The sequence below is a fragment of the Kryptolebias marmoratus genome, linkage group LG5 (assembly GCF_001649575.2).
Source record: "Kryptolebias marmoratus isolate JLee-2015 linkage group LG5, ASM164957v2, whole genome shotgun sequence".
Taxonomy (NCBI): Eukaryota; Metazoa; Chordata; class Actinopteri; order Cyprinodontiformes; family Rivulidae; genus Kryptolebias; species Kryptolebias marmoratus.
The window spans coordinates 10293707-10314464 of NC_051434.1; the positions used below are offsets into that span (position 1 = coordinate 10293707).

General features: G+C 43.0%; 4 protein-coding genes across 7 annotated transcripts in view; 2 read left to right on the forward strand and 2 right to left on the reverse strand.

Moving 5' to 3' along the window:
* Positions 1-10490, forward strand: part of ripor2 (RHO family interacting cell polarization regulator 2) — a 57006-nt gene extending 46516 nt beyond the window's left edge. For 3 of the 4 annotated variants that reach the window (XM_017423721.3, XM_017423738.3, XM_017423744.3), the window contains exons 7-23: positions 29-178; positions 517-580; positions 1138-1181; positions 2640-2765; positions 2860-3008; positions 3415-3544; positions 3777-3923; positions 4489-5232; positions 5463-5647; positions 5864-6026; positions 6119-6251; positions 6346-6507; positions 7022-7201; positions 7303-7505; positions 7597-7680; positions 8094-8184; positions 8774-10490. In XM_017423721.3, the coding sequence (XP_017279210.1) occupies positions 29-178; positions 517-580; positions 1138-1181; positions 2640-2765; positions 2860-3008; positions 3415-3544; positions 3777-3923; positions 4489-5232; positions 5463-5647; positions 5864-6026; positions 6119-6251; positions 6346-6507; positions 7022-7201; positions 7303-7505; positions 7597-7680; positions 8094-8184; positions 8774-8874 (2856 nt within the window). In that variant the 3' untranslated portion in view covers positions 8875-10490. The remainder of the gene's footprint in view (positions 1-28; positions 179-516; positions 581-1137; positions 1182-2639; positions 2766-2859; positions 3009-3414; positions 3545-3776; positions 3924-4488; positions 5233-5462; positions 5648-5863; positions 6027-6118; positions 6252-6345; positions 6508-7021; positions 7202-7302; positions 7506-7596; positions 7681-8093; positions 8185-8773) is intronic. The other variant, XM_017423753.3, reaches the window with a different exon arrangement.
* Positions 10491-10983: 493 nt separating this feature from the next.
* Positions 10984-15008, reverse strand: gmnn (geminin DNA replication inhibitor). The gene is made up of 7 exons (XM_017423788.3): positions 14832-15008; positions 14422-14490; positions 13510-13608; positions 13233-13386; positions 13064-13146; positions 12621-12731; positions 10984-12165 (listed from the first exon to the last, which is right to left on the reverse strand). Exons 2-7 carry the CDS (start codon positions 14473-14475, stop codon positions 11992-11994), a joined length of 675 nt encoding a protein of 224 aa, XP_017279277.1. The 5' UTR covers positions 14476-14490; positions 14832-15008; the 3' UTR covers positions 10984-11991.
* Positions 15009-15039: 31 nt separating this feature from the next.
* Positions 15040-19613, forward strand: lg5h6orf62 (linkage group 5 C6orf62 homolog). The gene is made up of 5 exons (XM_017423773.3): positions 15040-16591; positions 16673-16849; positions 16935-17060; positions 18069-18203; positions 18309-19613. The coding sequence occupies exons 1-5, from the start codon at positions 16463-16465 to the stop codon at positions 18432-18434; spliced, it is 693 nt and encodes a 230-aa protein (XP_017279262.1). The 5' UTR covers positions 15040-16462; the 3' UTR covers positions 18435-19613.
* A 104-nt stretch (positions 19614-19717) lies between these two features.
* Positions 19718-20751, reverse strand: acot13 (acyl-CoA thioesterase 13). Its single transcript, XM_017423800.3, has 3 exons — positions 20562-20751; positions 20303-20487; positions 19718-20043 (listed from the first exon to the last, which is right to left on the reverse strand). Exons 1-3 carry the CDS (start codon positions 20643-20645, stop codon positions 19884-19886), a joined length of 429 nt encoding a protein of 142 aa, XP_017279289.1. The 5' UTR covers positions 20646-20751; the 3' UTR covers positions 19718-19883.
* Positions 20752-20758: the final 7 nt, after the last annotated feature.

The following is a 20758-nucleotide window of genomic DNA, read 5'->3' on the forward strand; positions in this document are numbered from 1 at the left end:
GGCATTTTTCCTGTTTGTGTGCGCTCAGGTGGATGAGCTGTACGAGGCTTTCTGCATCCAGAGTCGCCTGAGGGACGGGGCCAGCCGGATGAAGCAGGCCTTCTCCTCCTCTCCCTCCACTAAGGGCACCAAAGAGAGCATCGCAGAGGTCAACCGCCGGTACAAAGAATACACTGAGGTACGGTCGACGCTGTCGACTCCCATTACAGCCTGAATAAGCTTGTGCTGCGCTCTGTCACATTTATAGATAACATATGAGCAAAGGACTGTTTCAACATGGAGTCACACCTGACGGCATCCACGATATAATACAAATTACTGTAAACCCTTTCTACAGAGAGGCCTTTAAATCCCATCAGCACACACCTGTATCATCACCTGTCTTTAAAGGCTTACAGCAGCCTTCCTGTCTCCCCTGCGCTTTAATGTTGACTCAAACTGAGACCTCTGCCTCCGTATTTGTCCTCTGTGAGGGTGTTTCCGTGACCGGTTTCAATCCTCTTTTTTATTTTCCAGAACATGAGCACGTTCGAGAGCGAGCTGGAGAATCTGCTCGGGGAGTTTCACATCAAAATGAAAGGTGGGAGTTCACGTTTTAACTCATATATTTCACAGATCATCCCAAAAGTATGTTCTGGTTTCTTGATAAGTGTGGGAAAAAAAGAAATTAGTTTGGAGAAACGTTTTTGCTCCAAGATTTTATGACCTATTCCATTTTCTAAAACATACAAATAAGAACTATTTTTTTTTTCAGACAAGTTGATTGTTTTACTTTTTAAAGCAAGTTAAAATATGTGCTTTATAAATGTATATATCTGCACATACTGTTTGCAACTTAGTCCAAAACTGGGGCTGATACACTCCTTTTTCTGTTTTTTTCTTAATTAAAATATAGTTTTACAAAATGAACATTATGCTGTATGAAAGAGGGCTTTGTATTGAAGAAAATAAACATTTTAAAAACAGACAACTGTTTTATTCAGAAGTGTTAAATGTATTAAAAATGGCCCAAAATTCGACTGAAAATACTTGTAAATATGAGTCTAGAGAAGACTGGATTTTTAATGTAGGAACCCTGATCATCTTTCCTTAGTTTCTTTCTCTTTTTTTATAACTTTTTCATTTATTTCCTGACAGGATTGGCAGGATTTGCTAGACTCTGTCCTGGAGACCAATACGAGGCAAGTCTGAGTTTCACTTTTTCATCTCGAAACTTTCCGAGAGAAATTTACTCAGAAGTGGCTGTAATAATATTCTGATAGGGATGCAGTTTGTTCGCAAAACTTTCTGTGAAAATAACCTCAAAACCCATTTTTTACAAATTGTTCTCAGCACCAAGTTGTAGACAAAAATGTTTACTGAGCACTTTCAAAAAGGTTGATTTTGCAGTTCATTCATTTAGAGTGAATGAGATTGAATTAATGTGAATTGGACTGTATAGGATTTTCTTTAAACAGACTGGAGTCGATCCTGTGGTTTTTCCCTTGGATGACTTTTGATTAGATTTTGTTGCTACGTGAATTAACCTTATTGAATTGAAACTTAATTTAAATGAAATAATCGGTTCCCCAAACACTGCATTTTTACTTAAGTCCAAGAAACCAGCCCCACCGTGCATGAAAGCAGAGTTCCACATTAAAAACACAAAAACTGACCAGTCATTATATTCATGAAATGTCGATTTGATGTGATTTTATTTGCATAGAATTGTCTCATGAAATGTCAGCGCAGACGTCAAGAAGAAATGAGCTTCACTTAGAGAGCGTTTGATATTTATTTCCCACTTCCTTTCTGAGGTCTTGATCACCCCATCTGCTGGCTGTTGCTTAGTAACTTTATCTCTTACATAATTTACTGTAGTCTGTGGATGTTTACTTACCCATTGTACCAAAACAAACCCAAAATAAAAGCTCACGCTCTCTTTTTCTTCTGCCGAGTGACTCAGCCCTGTGCATCTGTGCTCTGCAGGTACAAACAGATAAACTCAGCTGTGCTTCAGGTGCTTTCATGGAGGGAGGAGGGGTTAAAGAGGTTGAAATCACCCAAAGTGCAGGTTGTGGGCGTATCAGGGGAAAGGTCCTGCAAAAGATCGACCCATGTTTGACCAGCTATTACTGTCAGTGATTGGCAGTATTTGCATGGAAATGTGTTTGGAGAACTTGTCACCTGATCTCTTCTCCCCCTGCTGATCAGTCTATGGGTCAAATGATCTACATTTATTAAATCTAGACTGACTTGTAGACAATCACGGGGTTAAAAAAAGAAGATAGAATGACATAAGGCTGAGAGAACTGAAGAAACAGCATTTCTGACGTATGATTAGAAAAAACCGTCAGTCAGGCCAGCAATTCAATTAGTCATTATAATTTAAAAAGCTGGCTTGATTGATTGGTCGTTTCTAATTCTAAACTCTAAGCGACTGACATTAAACAGAAACTGTGTTAAAGAAAGTAAAATAATGTGTGACTGTATGTATCCTTGGTTGGATTTGTCATGAAAACAAGTTAATATAATAAGTGTAATGTATATTTTTTCCCTAACTGTGTTGTCAGGTGGCCAAAAACAAGAAGATTGGTGTTACATTTTCATGACTTCAGTTTCTGATTTCTCTCTCTTCTGTCTGTTCTTCTTCACATCAGATCTTCATGCGGTACGGTCGACAGCGGTGGAAGCTGAAAGGGAGGATCGAGGTGAACTCCAGACAAAGCTGGGATGGAGACGAGATGATCTTCATGCCGCTCATTTCTGACCTCATCAACATCAAGGTCACTGCAGGAAAACCAACAAAAGGCCTCGCGGCTGCGGCAGATTCTCTCTCTCTGGACGAAAGAATAAAGTCTGTGTTCTTGTGTGCGTCAGGTGACCGAGCTGAAGGGTTTGGCAACTCACATGCTGGTGGGCAGCGTCATCTGTGAGACCAAGGAGCTGTTCACCGCCATGCCTCAGGTGGTGGCTGTGGACGTCAACGACCTGGGAACCATCAAACTCAACCTGGAGGTGACGTGGTAGTAAGTACAAATGTACTGATTAAACAAAAACATGGCTGGAGATTTTCTCTAATTTCTTTTTCAGGGATTAATAAAATGTGAGGAAACCTATCGAATGTGTTTGTTTATTTACTTGACTTTTTTGTTTAAAGTTTATTCCACATTTTTTTAAAGAAATGTCAAGGAGTGTATTCACCTTCTGCATATGGAACAGATTTCTGGGTAGCAGAGTTGTGTCTATTTTAAACCTTGAAGAGTCTATTACTGGACTGTCCATATGCTTGGTTGAACACCCACAACCGTTGCTTAGCTGCAAAAGCGGCGTCTGCACTAGTTGTGACTTCCTGCCACCTTGTGGAGAGACATCGTCTTTACAAGTTCAGTGAGTTTTTGCATGAAACACTTTGTTTTCTACCCCCGCTCTCAGCCCCTTCGACGTCGAAGATCTGACTCTGTCGTCTGGAAACTTGAGCAAAGCCACGGCCCTTCAGAGACGAGTGTCCGTCTACAGCCAGGGCACGCCGGAGACCCCCACCTTCCAGGACAACTCCTTCTTTGTGAGTCCATCACACATCTGTCATCACACATGTGACACATCATCATCACACATGTGACACCTTGTGTCACATGGATTCCGTAGCTGTTTTAGTATTTTATCGTATTCCTACACATTAACCTGGATGCCTGCGTTGCCTCATGCTTTATTTAACCTCATTATAACCCTTTGACCTGCACACTGTCCCTCTCCACAACCGTGTCCTATAAAATGGCCGCTTGCACTGCGTAAAGAAGTGGCAGCCGTATCCCGTGGAGCGCCAGCGCCTCTCCTTCCTGCAAATGCTCCGAGAGACGCTGCTCGAGAAGCTAAGGCGCAGTCGCTCCTTCGGTGACCTGGCCTCGCTTCGGCCAAGGCCCAAATCCAGTCTGGAGGTCTATGTGAGTGTGTAGTGGGCCCTTAACCCCCCTCTGACCTGAGTGTGCCCCCCCCCTTCCACCTCCCACCTCACCGACTCTGCTGGGTGTGTTCAGTCCCACTGAGGGGGCTGCAGAGAACCGTGTGGCTTTTTGCATGACTGGCTTTAAGCAGTTCTCTTCTCTGTTACTTTACTGTGTGACTCCATATTGGTCGAACAGTTGCACTCATAATACAACCTCGATTCCAAAAAGAGTTGGGCACATTTTTACTTTTACAGCCTTTTTTTGCGCCTGTTCCAGCTTTTTTTGAGACAAACTTGAAAATTACTTTTTCTTTCTTTAAAGAAATGGTTCAGTTTCAGCATTTGATATGTTTACTGTGTTCTATTGTAAATAATAATACTATTGTCCCATCCTTTTTGAAATTGTGGTTGTACTTTCAGAGGAGTATAGTTCACGTTGTTGTTTCAAGGCTTTTTTTCTGATCTTGACAAACTTTTCTTTCCTGTTTTCTGCACAGAGTTAAAGCCGTACATCAGTCTCTTAGCTTTCTGTTGCATGCGATGACATTTGTTTTCCGTTTCAGGCCACTTTACCAGATGATGTCTTCGAGAACGGCGGCTGTGGCGTGGCCGAGTGCAAACGTCTGTCCTTCACCTTCTCCGACACATCTGGCTCCATGCCCAGTCCCGCCCAGAGCTCCTTCTCCCAGAGCCAGTCCAACCCCGAGATCACAGTCACTCCTCCGGAAACAGAGTCCCTACCCGCGCAGATCCTCCAAACAAGGGAGGACTCCATTGCAGAGGAGCATTTAGTGGAGGAGGAAGAGGAGGAGGAGTATGAAGAGGACGGGGAGACGGGTAGCAGAGGGAGCAGGACCAGTGCCAGCTTCGCCAGCGATGAAGTGGATGTCGCAGAGGACTCGGAGTGGGAGCGCACAGAGTCCCAGCGAAACTCCAGCTACAACTGCGGCTCCGCAGCTCCGTCCCTGTGCTCCGACGGACACCTGTCCACCGTAGCCCCGGAGGACGTTTTCTTGGATCAAGCCGATGAGTTGAAACCAGTGGAGCTGGACACGGAGGAGCCGGGCAGCCTGACCAGGCAGCTCGTGAAGAGGCTGACCTCTTCGGATATCGTGCCCGCCGGTGGGAGCTTCACAGAGGGTGGAGGCAGCCTGAGCTGGGCAGGAGAGGGGAGCAGGGCATTCCTGGAGAGCAGCCTGGAGGAGGCCATCCACAGCCTTCTGACGAAACTAGAGTCACTGACTCATCGCTGCAGAGAGCTGCAGGATCTGGAGCAGGAAGTGATGCGTCTGGAGGACCTCCTCAAGGTGAGCTCGGGTTAGAATATGTATTTTAAGATTTTCACTTGAGTATTGTCTAAAGTGTCCAATCTAGAAGCTAATGTGTCAAGTGGTGGAAAATCACTCACACAGACATTTAGCACTTGAATGAATGCTGAGAGCCTCAGCAGCAGGTTTAAAAACCACAGCGGCCATTTATCTTTATTCCCTTTTGCTTTTATCAGTGTGTTTGGTTTTAAAGTCCTGTTTTTCCACAGTGTCGTCTCCCAGGTCACAGGAGTCGGTCCTCCAGCCTCAGTCTGACCGTGGAGAGCGCCCTGGAGAGTTTCGACTTCCTCAACACCTCCGACTTTGACGACGACGACACCGGCGACGATAACGCCGGCATTAACAGCCCCCCGCAGAAGTCTCCGCTTTTTGACACTGATGGGGAGAGGATCGAGTGAGTTCTTACAGAAAGTACTGCCAGAACTAGATCAGTAAAAGTAAACAGTCTATGGTTTGGGTTTAGGTTTTAAATTTGGGTTTTATTGCAACGAAAATCAAAGATTCGTGTGAAATATTTAAGCTCTTTCTTGTAGTTTAACCTCAGCACCAAAATAAAATGCTGTGTGTTTCTGCTGCCATTCTGTGGTCACTCTTGGTATGTGCTGCTCAGGGGCCAGCACCCAGAGGCGAGGGGACACCTGAGCGAAGCCCTGACAGAAGACACCGGGGTGGGAAACAGCGTCGCAGGAAGTCCCATGCCTCTCACTACTGGAAATGAAAACCTGGACGTGGCTATCGTCATCCACCTTCAGTACTGTAATCACCTCATCCAGGTAGAGTTTCTTCTAATGTCTGTGGCCTTTAAGGTAAATGTTCACGTTTACCTCCCCCCCTCATGAGTGTTCTTCTCTCAACGTCCCGGCAGTCGTTGAGCAGCGGGGTCGGAGTGTGGCAGCGTCGCAGTCTGCTCCTCAAACTGTCCGGACAGACCCAGCTGCTGGAGGAGCTCGCAGAGATCAGCGTGGACCGGCTGGGAGCAGTTACCTCTGCTGCTGACGGTAACAAAATATAAAGTTGTTTTTTTTTAAGCTGTGCAGTTTTTTCATTAAAGGTTTGCAACATCTGAGCCTCTGTTCTGCGATGTTCCTGCAGTCCTCCCGAGCCTCGCCGAGCGCCCTCAGCTGATGACTCTGTGGTCTGAGTGCAGCGGGTCTGCAGGGCTTTTCCACACCACACTGGACAGAGTGTTCAAACACACGAGGCAGCGCTACACAACCGTGCTGCAGGAGAGACACCCACACAGCGCTGAGACAGGTCGGAACATCCCTCGAGTTCACTCTGGCAAACCAGCCGCAGATTTAACACAATCCTGCTTAAGATTCAAACTCCTTTTGGGTTTGACTTTAATTTTGTTCATGAGTAAAAACTCTATCAGTGAAAGTATAATTTCTTGTAGGAATGCATCTCGCCTGCCACCTTACATGCCAAAGGTTTTAACAAATATGCGACACAATCTGTTAGTGGTCAGAGTATGTGTTGTAGATGACTCTCAGCCATCATGAATTGCTTTTATTTAATGAGAGTTTCATTTAAGTACTGCTACTGATTTGAGTAACAGTGCTTTGCTAACAAGACAAACCAACACATGCATGATCGCCTGCCTTTTATGGGTAAATATATAATATATAATAAAGGATCTAAGAATTTTGATTGTACATATAAAGTGATAGTAGATAAAGACAGAAGCGCTGATGTTAGTTGAAACACAATCAGCGCTTCATGAATACAGTGATTGATCAGCAGTAAACATCCTGTTTTGTTCCTCCAGTGATCGGGATGGTGGTGGGTGAGATGGTGGACAGGAGCGACTTGGCTGCGGCTCACAGCCCTCCGCCCGCGGCTGCTGCTCTCTCCCAGGACGTCCTGACTGTGTTTCAGTTCCACAGCTACATCTTAGAACATGACGTTCAGGACATGGAGACCCACCTGCTGCACCTGGGGAGAGAGGGTGAGCAACGGAGTTAGACCTACCACCTCGCTGTCTAATAGTTTCACGCTCCGTTTCGGTGCGAACTGAGTGTGAAACCACACTGTGTCCTTCGTCCTCAGAGAGCTTTGCAGAGGCCCTGTGCAGTGGGGATTATCCTCGGTGTCTAACAGAACTGGAGGAGGTGCCTTTGTCGACCCTCTGGCCCCGGAACGGCACCCTGAGAGCCCTGGCCTCCCTACTCACTGCAGAGGACCCTCGGGTCAACAAGGCAGCGGCCAACTACCTCTCCTCCGGAGCTTCAAACAGGCACTTCAGGGCGAGGGTGAGCAGACGGCAGGAAACGCCACCATGTAGGTCGTTTAAAACCGACTCGACACGAGCCTCGTTTCAACTGCTGTGTGTGTCGTCTGCAGGCAGTGGAGTGCTACACCCAGGCTCTGTCAGAGGCTGGAGTTCAGAGTCAGAGGGCCGCCTGCTCGGCTCTCAGCTGCCTGCAGGTCAGTGCCTCCCCCTATTCTCTGGAGACGTTAGTATACAGCCACCACAAATTTATTTAAACTTGGCTTCTAAACAACCAGACTTTCTTGCAGTCTTTTAAGGTGGTCGTGATTAACACTCATTTTCTGTCCAATCCTTGAACTTCACCATGAAAGTGTATTGTGTAGTTGTGAAATCTGGAAAATGGGGCAAGTGAAGGACCAAAGAAGACATGTCAGGACTAAAAAGTACTTCCTTCAGTTTTTTACAGAAAAGTCTGGCTCGTTTGGAAGCAAAAACAGAAAGAAATGAGGGATGACTCGAGACTTTTGCACAGTGCTGCATATTAACTGTGCATACATACATATAACTGTGTTGTTCGAAAATGGCGTTCGTGTTCCCTCTCTAAAGTCCTGACCTTATCTGACCGTAGGCTGTGGAGAGTATCAAAGCGGTCATAGCGCTGTGTGATTCAGCCGATGAGGAGCTTCGCCACGTCGCCATAGAAACCCTGCTCACATTTGGTGAGTGGTGCTGATCGTTCGTGTCTTCCTCACGTTTCCGAACCACAGTTTAGAAATAACAGCAAGACGGTACCGTACATCGTTAGGTTTGGAAATAGAAGATTAATGAAAGAATGCACATCGCCCAAAACCTTCCATGCCACATATTGTTTACAAGGTTTGACCCAAAGAGCAGCACATGAGATCTGTGTTGAGGATGACTCTCAGCTACTACCACAGCAGGTTTCAGCTCAGTGTCTGTAAAACCGACTGAATTAAAGCCATTTAGGTCTCAGCTAAAGGTGGTTAGCTGGCAGCCATCTTGAATTAGGTTGACACCAATAAGGTAATCAGTTGTAGATGTGCATCTGATGATTATTTCCTGAATGTTTCAACAAAATCTGTCCAGTGGTTCATTAGATATTTTGCTAACACGGCAGATAAGTGACCCAGAAGCAGGAATGTAGTATCCTTTAGCTGTTTGTGTTTTACAGCTGACTGAAATGACTGGACTATACCTTTTTCCTTTTGATGATTTATATTTGTTAAAATATCTTTTGTTTTTTGCCTTTACTTAAGGCAGTGTTTCTAACTCTGGTGGTCGTTGCAGGCGAGGAGGGGCGGCTGGCCTACGAGCAGCTGGACAGGGTGGTGGGGGAGATGATCCGTTTGGGCACGCGGCGAGGAAACGCTGTCACCACTGCCTTCTGAGCCGCTACGCCCCTTAAGACAGAAAATGACAGACCCCTCAGAGGACAGCTTGAGCAGCACACTGCACACCTCCCAGAGGCTGGTGTGTTTTCCATCCTGCTGCCGAGAGGGTTTTCTGTTTTTAATTCCTACTAACACCAAACAAACGGTCTTAACACACAACCTGAACCCCTCCTGCACACGCACTCGTCTCCCCCACCTGCTTTCTGAGCCAGACGGGTTAAACTAGAGTTGGACCTGGACACAAAGCTGCTGCAGAGCCCGAGGACACGTCTTCACCCTTCAATCACCCTCCTTTTAAGCACCGCCGCACAAACACACACACACACACACACACACACTGATATCGTGATTGTTCCAGTCAGCTGTGTGACTCGAAACATTACATCTCTATAATTCCTGCAGCATGTTTTAGTTGGTTGTTTTGCATTTGAAACGTTTCATTTTTCAGAAGGTTGCGCGCTGCTGTAGAGCTTGTAAATATGGCATCTTTTACGCAGGCGTGAGACATACAGTATGCGGTTTAACATTGAATTAGATCTTTTTCTAGTATGTTTTAGAGACTTGTGTGGTCGGAGGAGACATATTTTAGAAGCTGGGGGTGAAGTGAGGTTAGAAAGCAGTTTCCGGTCTTTGTGTGTTGAAGTGAAATATGGGGCAGGGACGCTGTAAAAACAAAATGTGTATTTACAGCTGGAAAGGTGTGCATATTAATCTAGTTAACTAGAAACTTCTAAACTCTCGAATAAGTAAAATCATTTACAAACTTGTAGTGTAAATTTTCTGAGAATAAACAGGTTACAGTTTCAAAATTTTATAAACACGAAGCTCAAGTTTGCTTTTTTTATGATCCTTCATGACGGGATGCATCGATTCCACTAATTATACATGAGCTCCTTTAATATTAAGATGACAAACAATGAAACTGCTCATAACTTATTCAAATCCAATAATTACAGTAGAATTGATGCTTTTAAGTCGATCGATGCAGCCTGTGATTGATCATGGTGGTAAATGTGTTCATAAACTCTTGAAGCTGTAACTTTTTAAGCTTTATTCTCACAAGTTTGTAAATGATTTAACTTATTCCAGCTTTGACAGATTTCTAGTTATGACTATCAACTAATGTGCACACCTTTTATTATAATTTGAAGTGTCCTCCCCCCCACAGTGAAGCAGGTCGGGAACGGTGCCCGCGGTTCACTCACTCAGCAGTTTACATCTCATGCTTGCAGTTTTAAGAAGTGCAATTTTTTGTACATATATTGTTTGTTTTTTTGCACCTGGCTGACGTGAGAACCCCCCCATGTGATTTTTGTCAGCTTTGACCACCTGAGCCTTGATCTGATATGTTTTTGTAAACTTTCTCCTCCTGCGGGGCAATAAGTCGGAGTTGGTACAGAGAGGAGGGTCTGCTGCGTTGAGTATCAACGCTGTACTCATACACAACGTGCGACTTAATGACAAGATTATAAAAATGTTTTATTACAGAATAATATTTTCTGGGTCCGTTTTGTTTTACAGCATCTTATGTGGAAAAACTGACTTCTAAGTCCTGCTTTTCTCACAGAAACTGTACTACTGAGTCTGGTTCTAATGCACAGTGACAAACTCCACATAAACCTGTTATCTTATTTACTCATAACTGTATTATTTGGACTTATACAAGTAGAGCAGATAACATGAATTAATTGTATATCATGTATATTGTCATGTTTTTACCTTAATCAGGATTTTATTTGAAAGGAAAGTTATTTTGGAGCATATCAGATGTTTTCTTCCCTAAAGTTTTTAAAAAAAGATATTTGGACTTCCATACATTTATAAATGTTACTTTGAGTACATTTACTGTAACCAAAGGAAACTGATTTTAAAGTTTACTTTTTTTTTTTAAGGGGAATGTATTTTCATGACAGCCAGAACAGACCTATCTAAAGAAGCACAATTTAAATTTAAAAAAAACAATAGATTTTGTTACAGTTGGATGTAACATCTCAGTCCAACTCGAAGCCATATTGAGTATTTGTATTCATCTTTTTCTTGTAACATAACCTGTAAATGAGTGAAGTTCTTACTAAAAAGTACAGATGTCTTTTTTTTCTATACAGACTTTTGCAAAACATGGTCCAAATGTTAAAGCAGATGTTTTGTTTTGTGCATAGCAGTACAGTATTTAAATTAACCCACTCAGTGTACGCAATATTTCCTTTTACAAACTTGCAGCTGACTGGTGTTTGATTCGTGGGCGACGTGAGTCCTAATCACTGTAAAATACAAGCTGGTATAATGTGCACATTTTTAATTATTTAAACCAATTTTTAAAAACAACATTTTCTGAGATTAATCTGTGGTTAACAGCTTCTGCACTGATCAGTCTAATTGCATACTACTCATCTGTGGTCAGCAGTATTTCCTGTGCTCAAATGTTGCAATAAAGTTTATTTTTGCATATTTAAAACTGTTTTGATTTTTTTCTTTTTACAGAGCTGGAGATTCTGAATTTGGAGTTAGATTATGTTTTAGTTTCCTGCACAAACTTTACTTTATGAAGTTAGCGAGCCAATAGCATTCTAACAATTACAAGACTTAAATTTTATTTCAGAAAGACAATTGTGGATTTGGGTACAAGTTTGACAAACTGCACTAACACCACAATATCTCTGGATTGTTCAGGTGTTTGTAATGTCTAAAAGTCATTGTAGCCCTCAGCCAGGAAAGTCCTACAAGCAAATCAACAAGATGAGCCCAGCCAGTGAGAGTGACTCAATGGTTAAGTACAAATTAGAAAAAACTGAAAATAAAGCTTTTATTGTACACAGCTGTAAACCCAGTGTCTCTGGATACATTCGGCAACATGGGAGTAAGCCCCTGTACGTCAACTGAAACGTCTCATCACAGCAGCAGTTTTTGGTGCAATTCACTTGAGTTAATTTAACTACATAAAAGGGTTGAAGTCTTTCAGAAAACAGCTGTTCCTACATATGACCCAAATCATCCCCTGCAGTAAAATAAAAAAATAATTAAAAAGTCATTTAAAAATGACCAGTTTGAAAAAAAAAAAAAAAGATTGTAAACATCTTTGAACGGAGAACCTGCTGCAGTCAGAGGTTTCTCTGGTTATTCCCGCTCCGAGAGTCCCGCTTCTTCCTGGTCTGTTGTCTCATCGTACTCCTCGTCACTCGCACCGAAGTCAAGCTCCTCTTCATCATCTTCCTCTGCCGTCTTCTCCTCCGCATCAAGAGCAATGTCCTTCATTTCCTCCAGGTTGCCGGGACATTTCCCAGTCAGTCTCTAAAAAGATACAATAGTACATCATGTGGGCTTTATGGAGAACCAAACCAAGAGAGTTCAGTGAGTTGAATGATGCACAAATTATAGGTTTTAAATTCTCAAAACAGAAAAAACAAACAAATAAATCACATGCATGCACAGTGGAAACTTGAAATAAAAAAAGTTAAGATGTTACTATCACAGAGCTCCAGTTTTGATCCTATCTGATACACTTCTGGATAATAAGCACCGTTGAGGTGAAACTTTATACTTTATCTGAACTCTGGAAACAATTAAAGGACCAGAGTGGATTTAAAGCCTCACAGCAACAAAGAAACAGGACAAAGAAAATAAACAACCCAGGTTTCAGATATCTCTGAAGTACCAGACTAAATTTAAGTAAGATTTAAGTAACGTCCTCTGGCTTCAGGCCCACCAGCTGTGCATGCGGTTCAGGTAATGTAGAGGTTACACACCTCGATCATGTCAGCCATGTACTGAACGTGCTGCGCCAGCTCCTGCAGCTCTTCGTTTTCACTCTGAAGCTGCCCAATCTGTTCGTCTCTGGCCTCAATGTCTTTATGCAACTGATTTTAAAAAGAAAAATAAAGTTATTTTAGGAAATAAACCAGTTTAACAAAAATTTAAACAAGTCAATGGCAATGAAAGTGACAGAAAAATCATACTATAGATCTATACTTCATTGATCCCAGAAGGAAATTAAAAACTGGGTGGGATTGTGGAAAAATGCCAACGCCTTTCATTTCGACTCAAGCTCGTGTTATCAGAGTCTTTAGGTGCAGAGTTCCTTTAAATTGATTAACTGCCAGCTGGACTGGGGCCACAAAGGTCGATCCAGTGGGAGCGTGGGAACCGCCTGAACAGCTAAACATTAGCAGACTCTCAGTGATTAACTCACCTTCTCATTCTCCTGTAGGACGTTGTACAATGCCTTTCGCCGCTCCTCGGCTACTTCTTTCCAGTAAGCGGAAGGCGGCGTTTCTACAACAACAGAAGAAGTTAAAGACAAAGCCAAGTAGTAAACTTAACCATGTAATATTAACAATTATGAAACATCACATGTGTACCTCTGACCATAAGGTCATAAGCTTCTCTGGAGACGCCATCTGGTAAACAATCGGCTTCTTCCGTTTGTGTGGATTTAACTTCCATCTTTACCCTCTTGGGACCTCTAGTTTGATCGGGTATCCAGTGTTTTCGCTTGGGAATAACTTTTCCCATCTGAGAAAAAACAAAAACACCACCCCATTTAGAAACTAGATCATGCATTGTACTGGACTTTAACTTGTTATCCCACTAATGCAATCAATACAGATCAGGTCCTTTAAATAAGGAATCACATACCTGAGCAGACCCCAAACTTGTGTTGACTGCTGAGGGTTGAAGGACCTGCAAACTTTGCCTGGGTTGTCCCATTTTATTTTGCGATTGCACAAAAAAGCTCTGCAAGACAAAATTAAAATTTTACCACGTGTTAGCAACAGCTACAGATCCTACACTACGCTGGTCTGTATTAAGTTGTGATTGAGCCCCATGGGAAACCAATTTCTCATTTTCAAAGCCTCTATTCAGCCAGGCTTAGCTTTAGTTACACCGTCACCATGGCAGAGGCCATAGGAGAGGCGTCTCAACAGAGCACAGGTGTGTGAAAAGGAGCAGATCGACTTAACAGCCGTGGGAAAGTTGTTCTTGAATGCAAATGAGGGTGCCCTGTTAATATTTGGCCAGACCTTACAGTGCTATTGTTTGAGTCAGATAAAATGTCATCTTTTAGGGATTTTAAACGGGTAGTTCTTTGTTGCAGGAGAAAAAGCAACGCTACGTTATTGATCGCTGTATGAGACAGTCTGTTAGTCCCATTTTACGTAAAAACAAACAAGTCATGTTTTTTAGGAGTTTAAACTAGCCTAAACAGCTGTCAGATTAATAACACCAATTTTTATAAAACAGATAATCCTATTAGTAAAAACATGAAGTCAAGGTTTGTGACTAGATTTTAAATTTGAACAATGGGTCATTAACTTCACTGTCCTTTGTAAAACAATCAAATAGCCTGTAATTGCCTAAAAAAAAAAAGATTAAAGATCCAGATTATGGTAATAAACTTAAAAAAAGTATATATTTTTGGTTAAATTAGTAGCTGTTGAGATTTTGAGTACAAAAACAGACTTTGCTACTCTCTTAACCTGAAGTGACTTAATGAAGCAATTTAGAAACATTAAAAATACACAATTTCAGACGAAAATAATCGCTTACCTTTATATTCTCGTTGGACTTTTGACTCGGTTTTAAGTTTCCAGTGGTATTCATTTTCTTTACGGGGATCTAGTGAGAAATTAGAGAAAAGTCAGAACATTTGTTTAACCTGATACACAAATCCAAAGTTAGCCTGGCATCTGGCAACTAATTAGCTGGTTGTAAAGCTTCATTTTAATTAACTTCAGGGCGAAAGACCATGTAAACATGGTGTTAGCTAATGCTAAACACACAAGCTAATTCTCGGAGCCAAGTCAAAAGCAGCTCCGTGTTGAGCCTTGCAACGTCACAAAACAGTCAAAAATGTTTTGTTTTTAATTAGGAGCCTTGTCCGCGCTGTGACAAACAGCAGCGGTAAAGAAAATTAAATCAAAACCTTATTTCCGCTACGCTGGAAGCCATTAGCTCACCTTTTCGCTGCTTAAACAAACTGGTCGCGCGGCTGCTTGAATACTGACGATCTCGCGCCAGAGCGGCTTAAATACGCCCACTCGGTCACGTGGTACGCCCGCCAATCACCGGTCAAGTTTATTATTCCTCGTGCGTGTCACGTGTCCACCCCCCACTTCACGTCATTGTAGCTGTCTTGCGCAGCCATTTTGGTGTGGGAGGCCGCGGGGAGCTCGTTTGCGCCGTTATTAGCTGCCCTGGAAAAAAAAACAACACACACACAAAGAAACCAAACGGAAAGACGTTGGGACGACACGCCGTTAACCATGGGCCCACCGGGAGACAGAACGCGCCACATGTCGACTAAAAGAACGGAGGATTCCCGCTGGATTGTCGACTTATCTTGACATGGCATGCGGCAGGGCGAGCCGGAGGTTGTGACGACTGAAGAAAAGAGAAAGAACAAGCGAACAGCTCGAAACTTCAGACGTGAAAAAGGGGGGCAGATTTCGTTCGGTTAACTTCCCATTACCCTCGCCTCACAGCGGTTGTTGTCGGTTTGCCCGCTGATCACCGGGCTGATTGTTGTCTTAAAACAAAACAAAACCAAAAAAATGTTGACAGGACGCGTCTGAGGGCGAGTTTTATCTAGCTGAAATGCTGAGCGCAAGCAGAAACAGTTAGTCGGCCAAACATTGCTGGCCTCTGCTCGTCAAACAGCGCTGGTAGTCGCGTTAAACCGAGCCGAGAAAATGTAAACACGTCAGGATGACCGACAGACCGTGAGCCTCGTTTAAACAAACTTATCAACAACAACAACAAATAAGATGTAGCTTTTGTCGTTGATGTCAGAAATGAGAACCTAGCTCACTTTAGTGTGCTTAAAAAACGCCCACATCATGACTACCAGCTGTGGCCACGCCACAGGCCCTGGGCCGAAGGAGTGACAGCCAAAAAAAAAAAAAAGTTGAGGAAATGTCGAGTTACTTTCGCAGTTAGTGTCTGTTGTTATCCGGTGCCAAGATCTCCTGGCATCTGTGTTTAGCTGCCATGTTTGTCCGTCTGTAACACGCTCATAGCTCTGTCTCTGCAGAGAAACAAACAAACAAACAAACCCAGCAGCCATGGATGAGGGGCTCTGAAATGACCCAAATAATCCAACATGTGTCTGCTCTCTGTAGCTCACGGTCTCACTAGGAAAAGTATAACAGGTATGTGTTTGTTGTGGTAGTGGCCGCTTCTGTTGGCTTTTAACAACATATATTTAAAAAAAGTCACATTTGAGTTGCTGTTAGCTTAAAATTTGTTGTGATTCATTTAGTGGCAGGTTGGAACAAAAATTGGCTTCAAAGTCATGTCTTAAACATCGATTTCTATTTTTTTTTTTTTTTGATCAAGGAGATGTAGTCTTAGCCTTTTGACCATTCCCCTTCTGCAACAAAACAAAAACGACAACAACAACAAAAAAATCAAAATGACTTAGTTTTATCATCGATTTCGGTTTATTGTTAGCGCGTAGAGGATCTAGTTTTGATGCCTTGTTAGCTCCATTCTTTATCAGACGTAGTAAATGCAAGACTAGAGGGTGTCGCAGAAGCACGCAACACAAGAGGGGGCGAAAAAAGACACTACCGACAAAAAATATCTAACCATGGGGGACCCAACTTCGCGAAGAAACCAAACAAGAAATCGTCTTCGAGCTCAACTTCGAAAGAAAAGGGAATCTTTGGCTGATCAGTTTGACTTCAAGATTTATATTGCCTTTGTATTCAAGGAAAAGGTTTGCATTTATTTCTAGCACTTTTAGTTATTTGACTGTGGCGAAACAAAGACATAAATGTGGTGTTTTTTTGTTTTACAGAAGAAGAAGTCTGCTCTTTTTGAGGTTGCTGAAGTGGTGCCTGTGATGACCAACAACTATGAAGAAAACATCCTAAGAGGTGTGCGCGATTCGAGCTACTCGCTTGAAAGTTCGATAGAACTCCTGCAGAAAGATGTTGTTCAACTGCACGCCCCCCGATACCAGTCAATGCGAAGGGTAAGACTGACCCGCCTGAAAAGAAAAGGTTGTGTGACTTATACTCACGGTAATAGGCTGTCATCCCCCCCTCCTCTCATTGTAGGATGTGATAGGCTGCACACAGGAAATGGATTTTATCCTTTGGCCACGCAACGATATTGAGAAGATCGTCTGCCTGCTGTTCTCCAGATGGAAGGGGGCTGAGGATGAACCCTTTAGGCCTGTTCAGGTCAGACATTGGCACTTCAGACCGTACACTAGCTTCTGTCTCATGTGACCCGATTGCATGTGGGCGGCTCAGAGAGCATTCGCGCCTCGCAGTAGAATGCGTGCCCCAAAAACGTTATGGCGATCGGGTGTGAAATACCTGCTCAGCCACGTCGCACACAGTGGGCTGCTGGATGTGATGAAGCGGATGTTTCTGTAAAAATCACATCAACATAGCTCTGAGCCATTTGAGCTGCATCTGTGTGGAGTTATTTAGTACACAACTCTTAATAAGCTTAAATATCCAACAGGCACGATATGGGAGAAATAAAGCAGCATACCACCCGCTCCTTCTGCATCTTTACTAAAGTCAGCGATATCTTTAATTAGTATGCTGGTGTTTTTGTTTTTTAACTTTTTTTGAATCTTTAATTAGTCAAAAATCTAACTATGCTCAGACTGTTGTCCTGCGTTTGATGCAGCACATTTAATCGTGCAGTGACCACAAGGTCAAAAAAAAAAAATTAAGAGAAACTCATCCTGCAGTGTTCTGGTAATCCACTCAGATTAATAAAATCCTGGCAAAATAAACATTTATTGAGCAGGAATTTGATGAACAGTTCGTTAAAACCTTAAGCTAATAAAAAAAGCTGAATATTCCCAAGTTTGGCTGTTTGTCTTTAATCAGCCAGCAGCTGAGTGAGCTTTGATTTTAACCTTGAGACGTCCAGATTGTCAAAGTGGTCTAAATGAAGACGTTTTAATGGATATCGAGGCTCTTGTATTTAGTGCTATCTGATGGCAATCGGATCGCACAGGACAGATGTTCCTGTTAGATATTAAACTGGGTGGGGAAGTTTAACTTAAACACACTATTGAGGAAGACTAAAAGCAAGATTTAAACATGGTAAACCCTGTGTACAGAGTTTCCACATGACAGGAAGTGCATATGTTAAGCAAAGACATAAATTTTAGTTTTCTGTTTTACCAGCTGCAGCTGCATTTAACAAGTCTTTCCTGTCATGCTCAGGCCAAGTTTGAATTTCATCATGGAGACTACGAGAAGCAGTGTCTGCATGCGCTGGGTCGTAAAGACAAGGCTGGAATGGTCATGAACAACCCAACTCAGTCTGTATTCCTCTTCATGGATAGACAACACTTACAGGTGAGAGCCAGCCCGCAGATATGAAGGGGCTGTTCTGAAAAGTAGAAATCTCAAACGGCCTTCAAACGCGTCCGTTCACAAATGTTCTCTTGGTGATTGTTTCAGACTCCTAAAACCAAGGCCACAGTTTTCAAGTTGTGCAGCCTGTGCCTGTACTTGCCCCAGGACCAGCTCACCTGCTGGGGTGTGGGAGACGTCGAGGATCACCTCCGCCCATACATGCCTGATTAAGGCTCCCCACTTCACCCAGCCACACAGAGAAGAGCCTTTCCCCGCCCCTCTCCTTCCTGCCTAAGCCTTCAGAAGCAAATTGATGTACTCATCTCCTCCCTTTTTCCCTTTTTAAAAGATTTGAACTTGTACTTGGATCTCCTTTTTGTTCCCCGCTCATTCTCCTCTTCCTGACCTGACGCTGATTCAGTCCCCATCCTTTTTTGTTTTGTCCCCCTCGCACTCCCATTTTTTTCCCCAAATTCCTTTACTTTTTTTTTTTTTTTTTACTTCCTCCTCATTCCCTTCACCTCACTCACCCCTTTATTTTTTATTTTATTTTCCATTTTGTTCATTCAAACCTGCATGAACATTGATTTTGAGTGGTTGGTTGTTCTCTCAGAGCCAACAGCACCGGTCACTGAATGAACTCTTTATGTTGCATCTAAACAGGAACAAGCAAAACACAGGTCTTCATGGTGGTTCTGAGATGGACATGTCTTATATCCTTGTCATAAGAAAGGATTGTTAAAGCTTGTTTGTAATGTCACTGGGATTTCTAAAACAACTTTACGCAATCTTTTGACCAGGGATGGGTGGAATTAGGTGTTAAAACGCCTCGATAAGCAAAGATAAGACAAACGGTATTTGTCAAATCATATGGTGTAGGTGTTGCTTATAAATCGCCTTAGTGTTTTTGCTGGACTCTTACAATGTTTTTGTGTCATTTGCTTCAATCTGAAACATACTAGGCAGGTCTTTTGCTCAAATCTCAAGTGTCTTGAAAGGCATTGTACACAAAATGTTGGTTAGATGTTGATTTTCACCGTTTGAACCGTTCATGCACTATTCATTTAAAGCTACTGAATTCTGATGTTTTATGCTTTGTTTTTCTGGGGGATATGGGTTGGTGAGAAAATAAGATTTGTTTAACATACTTAACATGCTGAAAGCTAACTGATTTCTTTAATTCGACCTACTAAAATTGCGATAATTTGCTCATCGAATTGAAATCTGGCTGTTGCCAGCTTGCTTATTAAAAACTATAAATAGTATGTACAAATTTGATCCTCGTTGATTCAGTGTGTTCATTTGAAAGGGTGTAAGGCTTGTACCTTCTGGGTTTTTGTTTTTTTCTGTTGGTTCTCGAATCATTACTGCTGAGCATATCCCAATACAGTGCAAATTCTGAAAGCCTAACTCTTTGTCCAGTTGCCTTATTGCATGTGCACCAATCAATGAGTCTCAAAGCAGGATAGACTGCTTATCACATCTGACAACAAAAAGAAATACGAGCCTTTAGGTGAATATGAAGTAGTAGCACCTGTCAATTTTATTATTACAGTTTTTGACACAGAGAGCTTATTTACATACAGAAACTAGTGAGCATCGTCACCCAGCGACCCAGGTTTTGATAGCACAGCGTTTTACACAATACAAGTTTGATCCGCGGGCACGAAGGGGAGAATTTTAGCTGCTGCCAAGATGTTTTGTGTGCCTCCCTTGTGCGATGATCTTCCCGGTGGCTTTGCTGGTGAGGTCTACCGTGGCGAATGCGAGCGTCCGGCCCTGCTTGAGGACTTGAGCGGTGATGAGAACATCTTCCCCCATCTTGGCAGCATTCATGTACCTGCAAGGCAGTGATTTGTTGTTTATGGAGTTAATTTTCAATCCCACAAGACAGCAAGAACGCTGGAGTTTACTGCCACGAGTTAGTTTTAAATTTGTGCGTTAATGTTTGAAGACATTCAGGCCCTCTGAAAACGTTCACAAACAAAAAAAATGGCTGACTAAAACCTACAGTTTACTTGTAAAGCTGTAAAATAAAAACCTCCACGTTGCATTTCAGCCTTTGAAACGATTTCAGGTTGACGTTTTTTCGGACTCACGTTATGTTCATGTCCACACTGACCCCGGGGGCTCCCCTCTCGCTGTTCATGATGGCCATGGTGGAGATGACATCCACCAGGGTGGCTGTTAACCCGCCGTGCATCGTCCCACCCCGGTTAGTGTGCTCCTCCTCCACCCGCATCTCACACACCACCTTCCCCGGGCTGGCAGACAACACGTTCACCTGAGGGGAAAACGTCCAGACAGCGTTTATAACACTGAAATAAGACGGACACGTCCGGCTGTGGAAGCGTTTACCTTGTTCAAGACTCTGTCAAAGCCCGCGTGGTCCACCATTGCTCTCATTATTTGTTTCAAAGAGTTCAACGTCAGAGAGCCCATGTTTACACCGAAGGAAAATGAGACCGAACGAATGTCAAACTTCTGTTGATCTCAGGCCGGAAACCGCTGCGTCTGAAAAAAGCGCCCGGGAGGAAACTCGAACCGCTAAGTGC

Coding starts and splice junctions, on each gene's coding strand:
- gmnn (XM_017423788.3), bottom strand. CDS start 14,475: ATGAATACCACTGGAAACTTAAAACCGAGTCAAAAGTCCAACGAGAAT. Junction 13,387..13,509: donor CAAGTTTGGGGTCTGCTCAG/GTATGTGATTCC, acceptor GTTTTTTCTCAG/ATGGGAAAAGTTATTCCCAA. Junction 12,732..13,063: donor TCCTACAGGAGAATGAGAAG/GTGAGTTAATCA, acceptor TTTTAAAATCAG/TTGCATAAAGACATTGAGGC.
- lg5h6orf62 (XM_017423773.3), top strand. CDS start 16,463: ATGGGGGACCCAACTTCGCGAAGAAACCAAACAAGAAATCGTCTTCGA. Junction 16,850..16,934: donor GATACCAGTCAATGCGAAGG/GTAAGACTGACC, acceptor CTCTCATTGTAG/GATGTGATAGGCTGCACACA. Junction 18,204..18,308: donor TGGATAGACAACACTTACAG/GTGAGAGCCAGC, acceptor TGATTGTTTCAG/ACTCCTAAAACCAAGGCCAC.
- acot13 (XM_017423800.3), bottom strand. CDS start 20,645: ATGGGCTCTCTGACGTTGAACTCTTTGAAACAAATAATGAGAGCAATG. Junction 20,488..20,561: donor TTGACAGAGTCTTGAACAAG/GTAAACGCTTCC, acceptor TTTTCCCCTCAG/GTGAACGTGTTGTCTGCCAG. Junction 20,044..20,302: donor AGTGTGGACATGAACATAAC/GTGAGTCCGAAA, acceptor ACTGCCTTGCAG/GTACATGAATGCTGCCAAGA.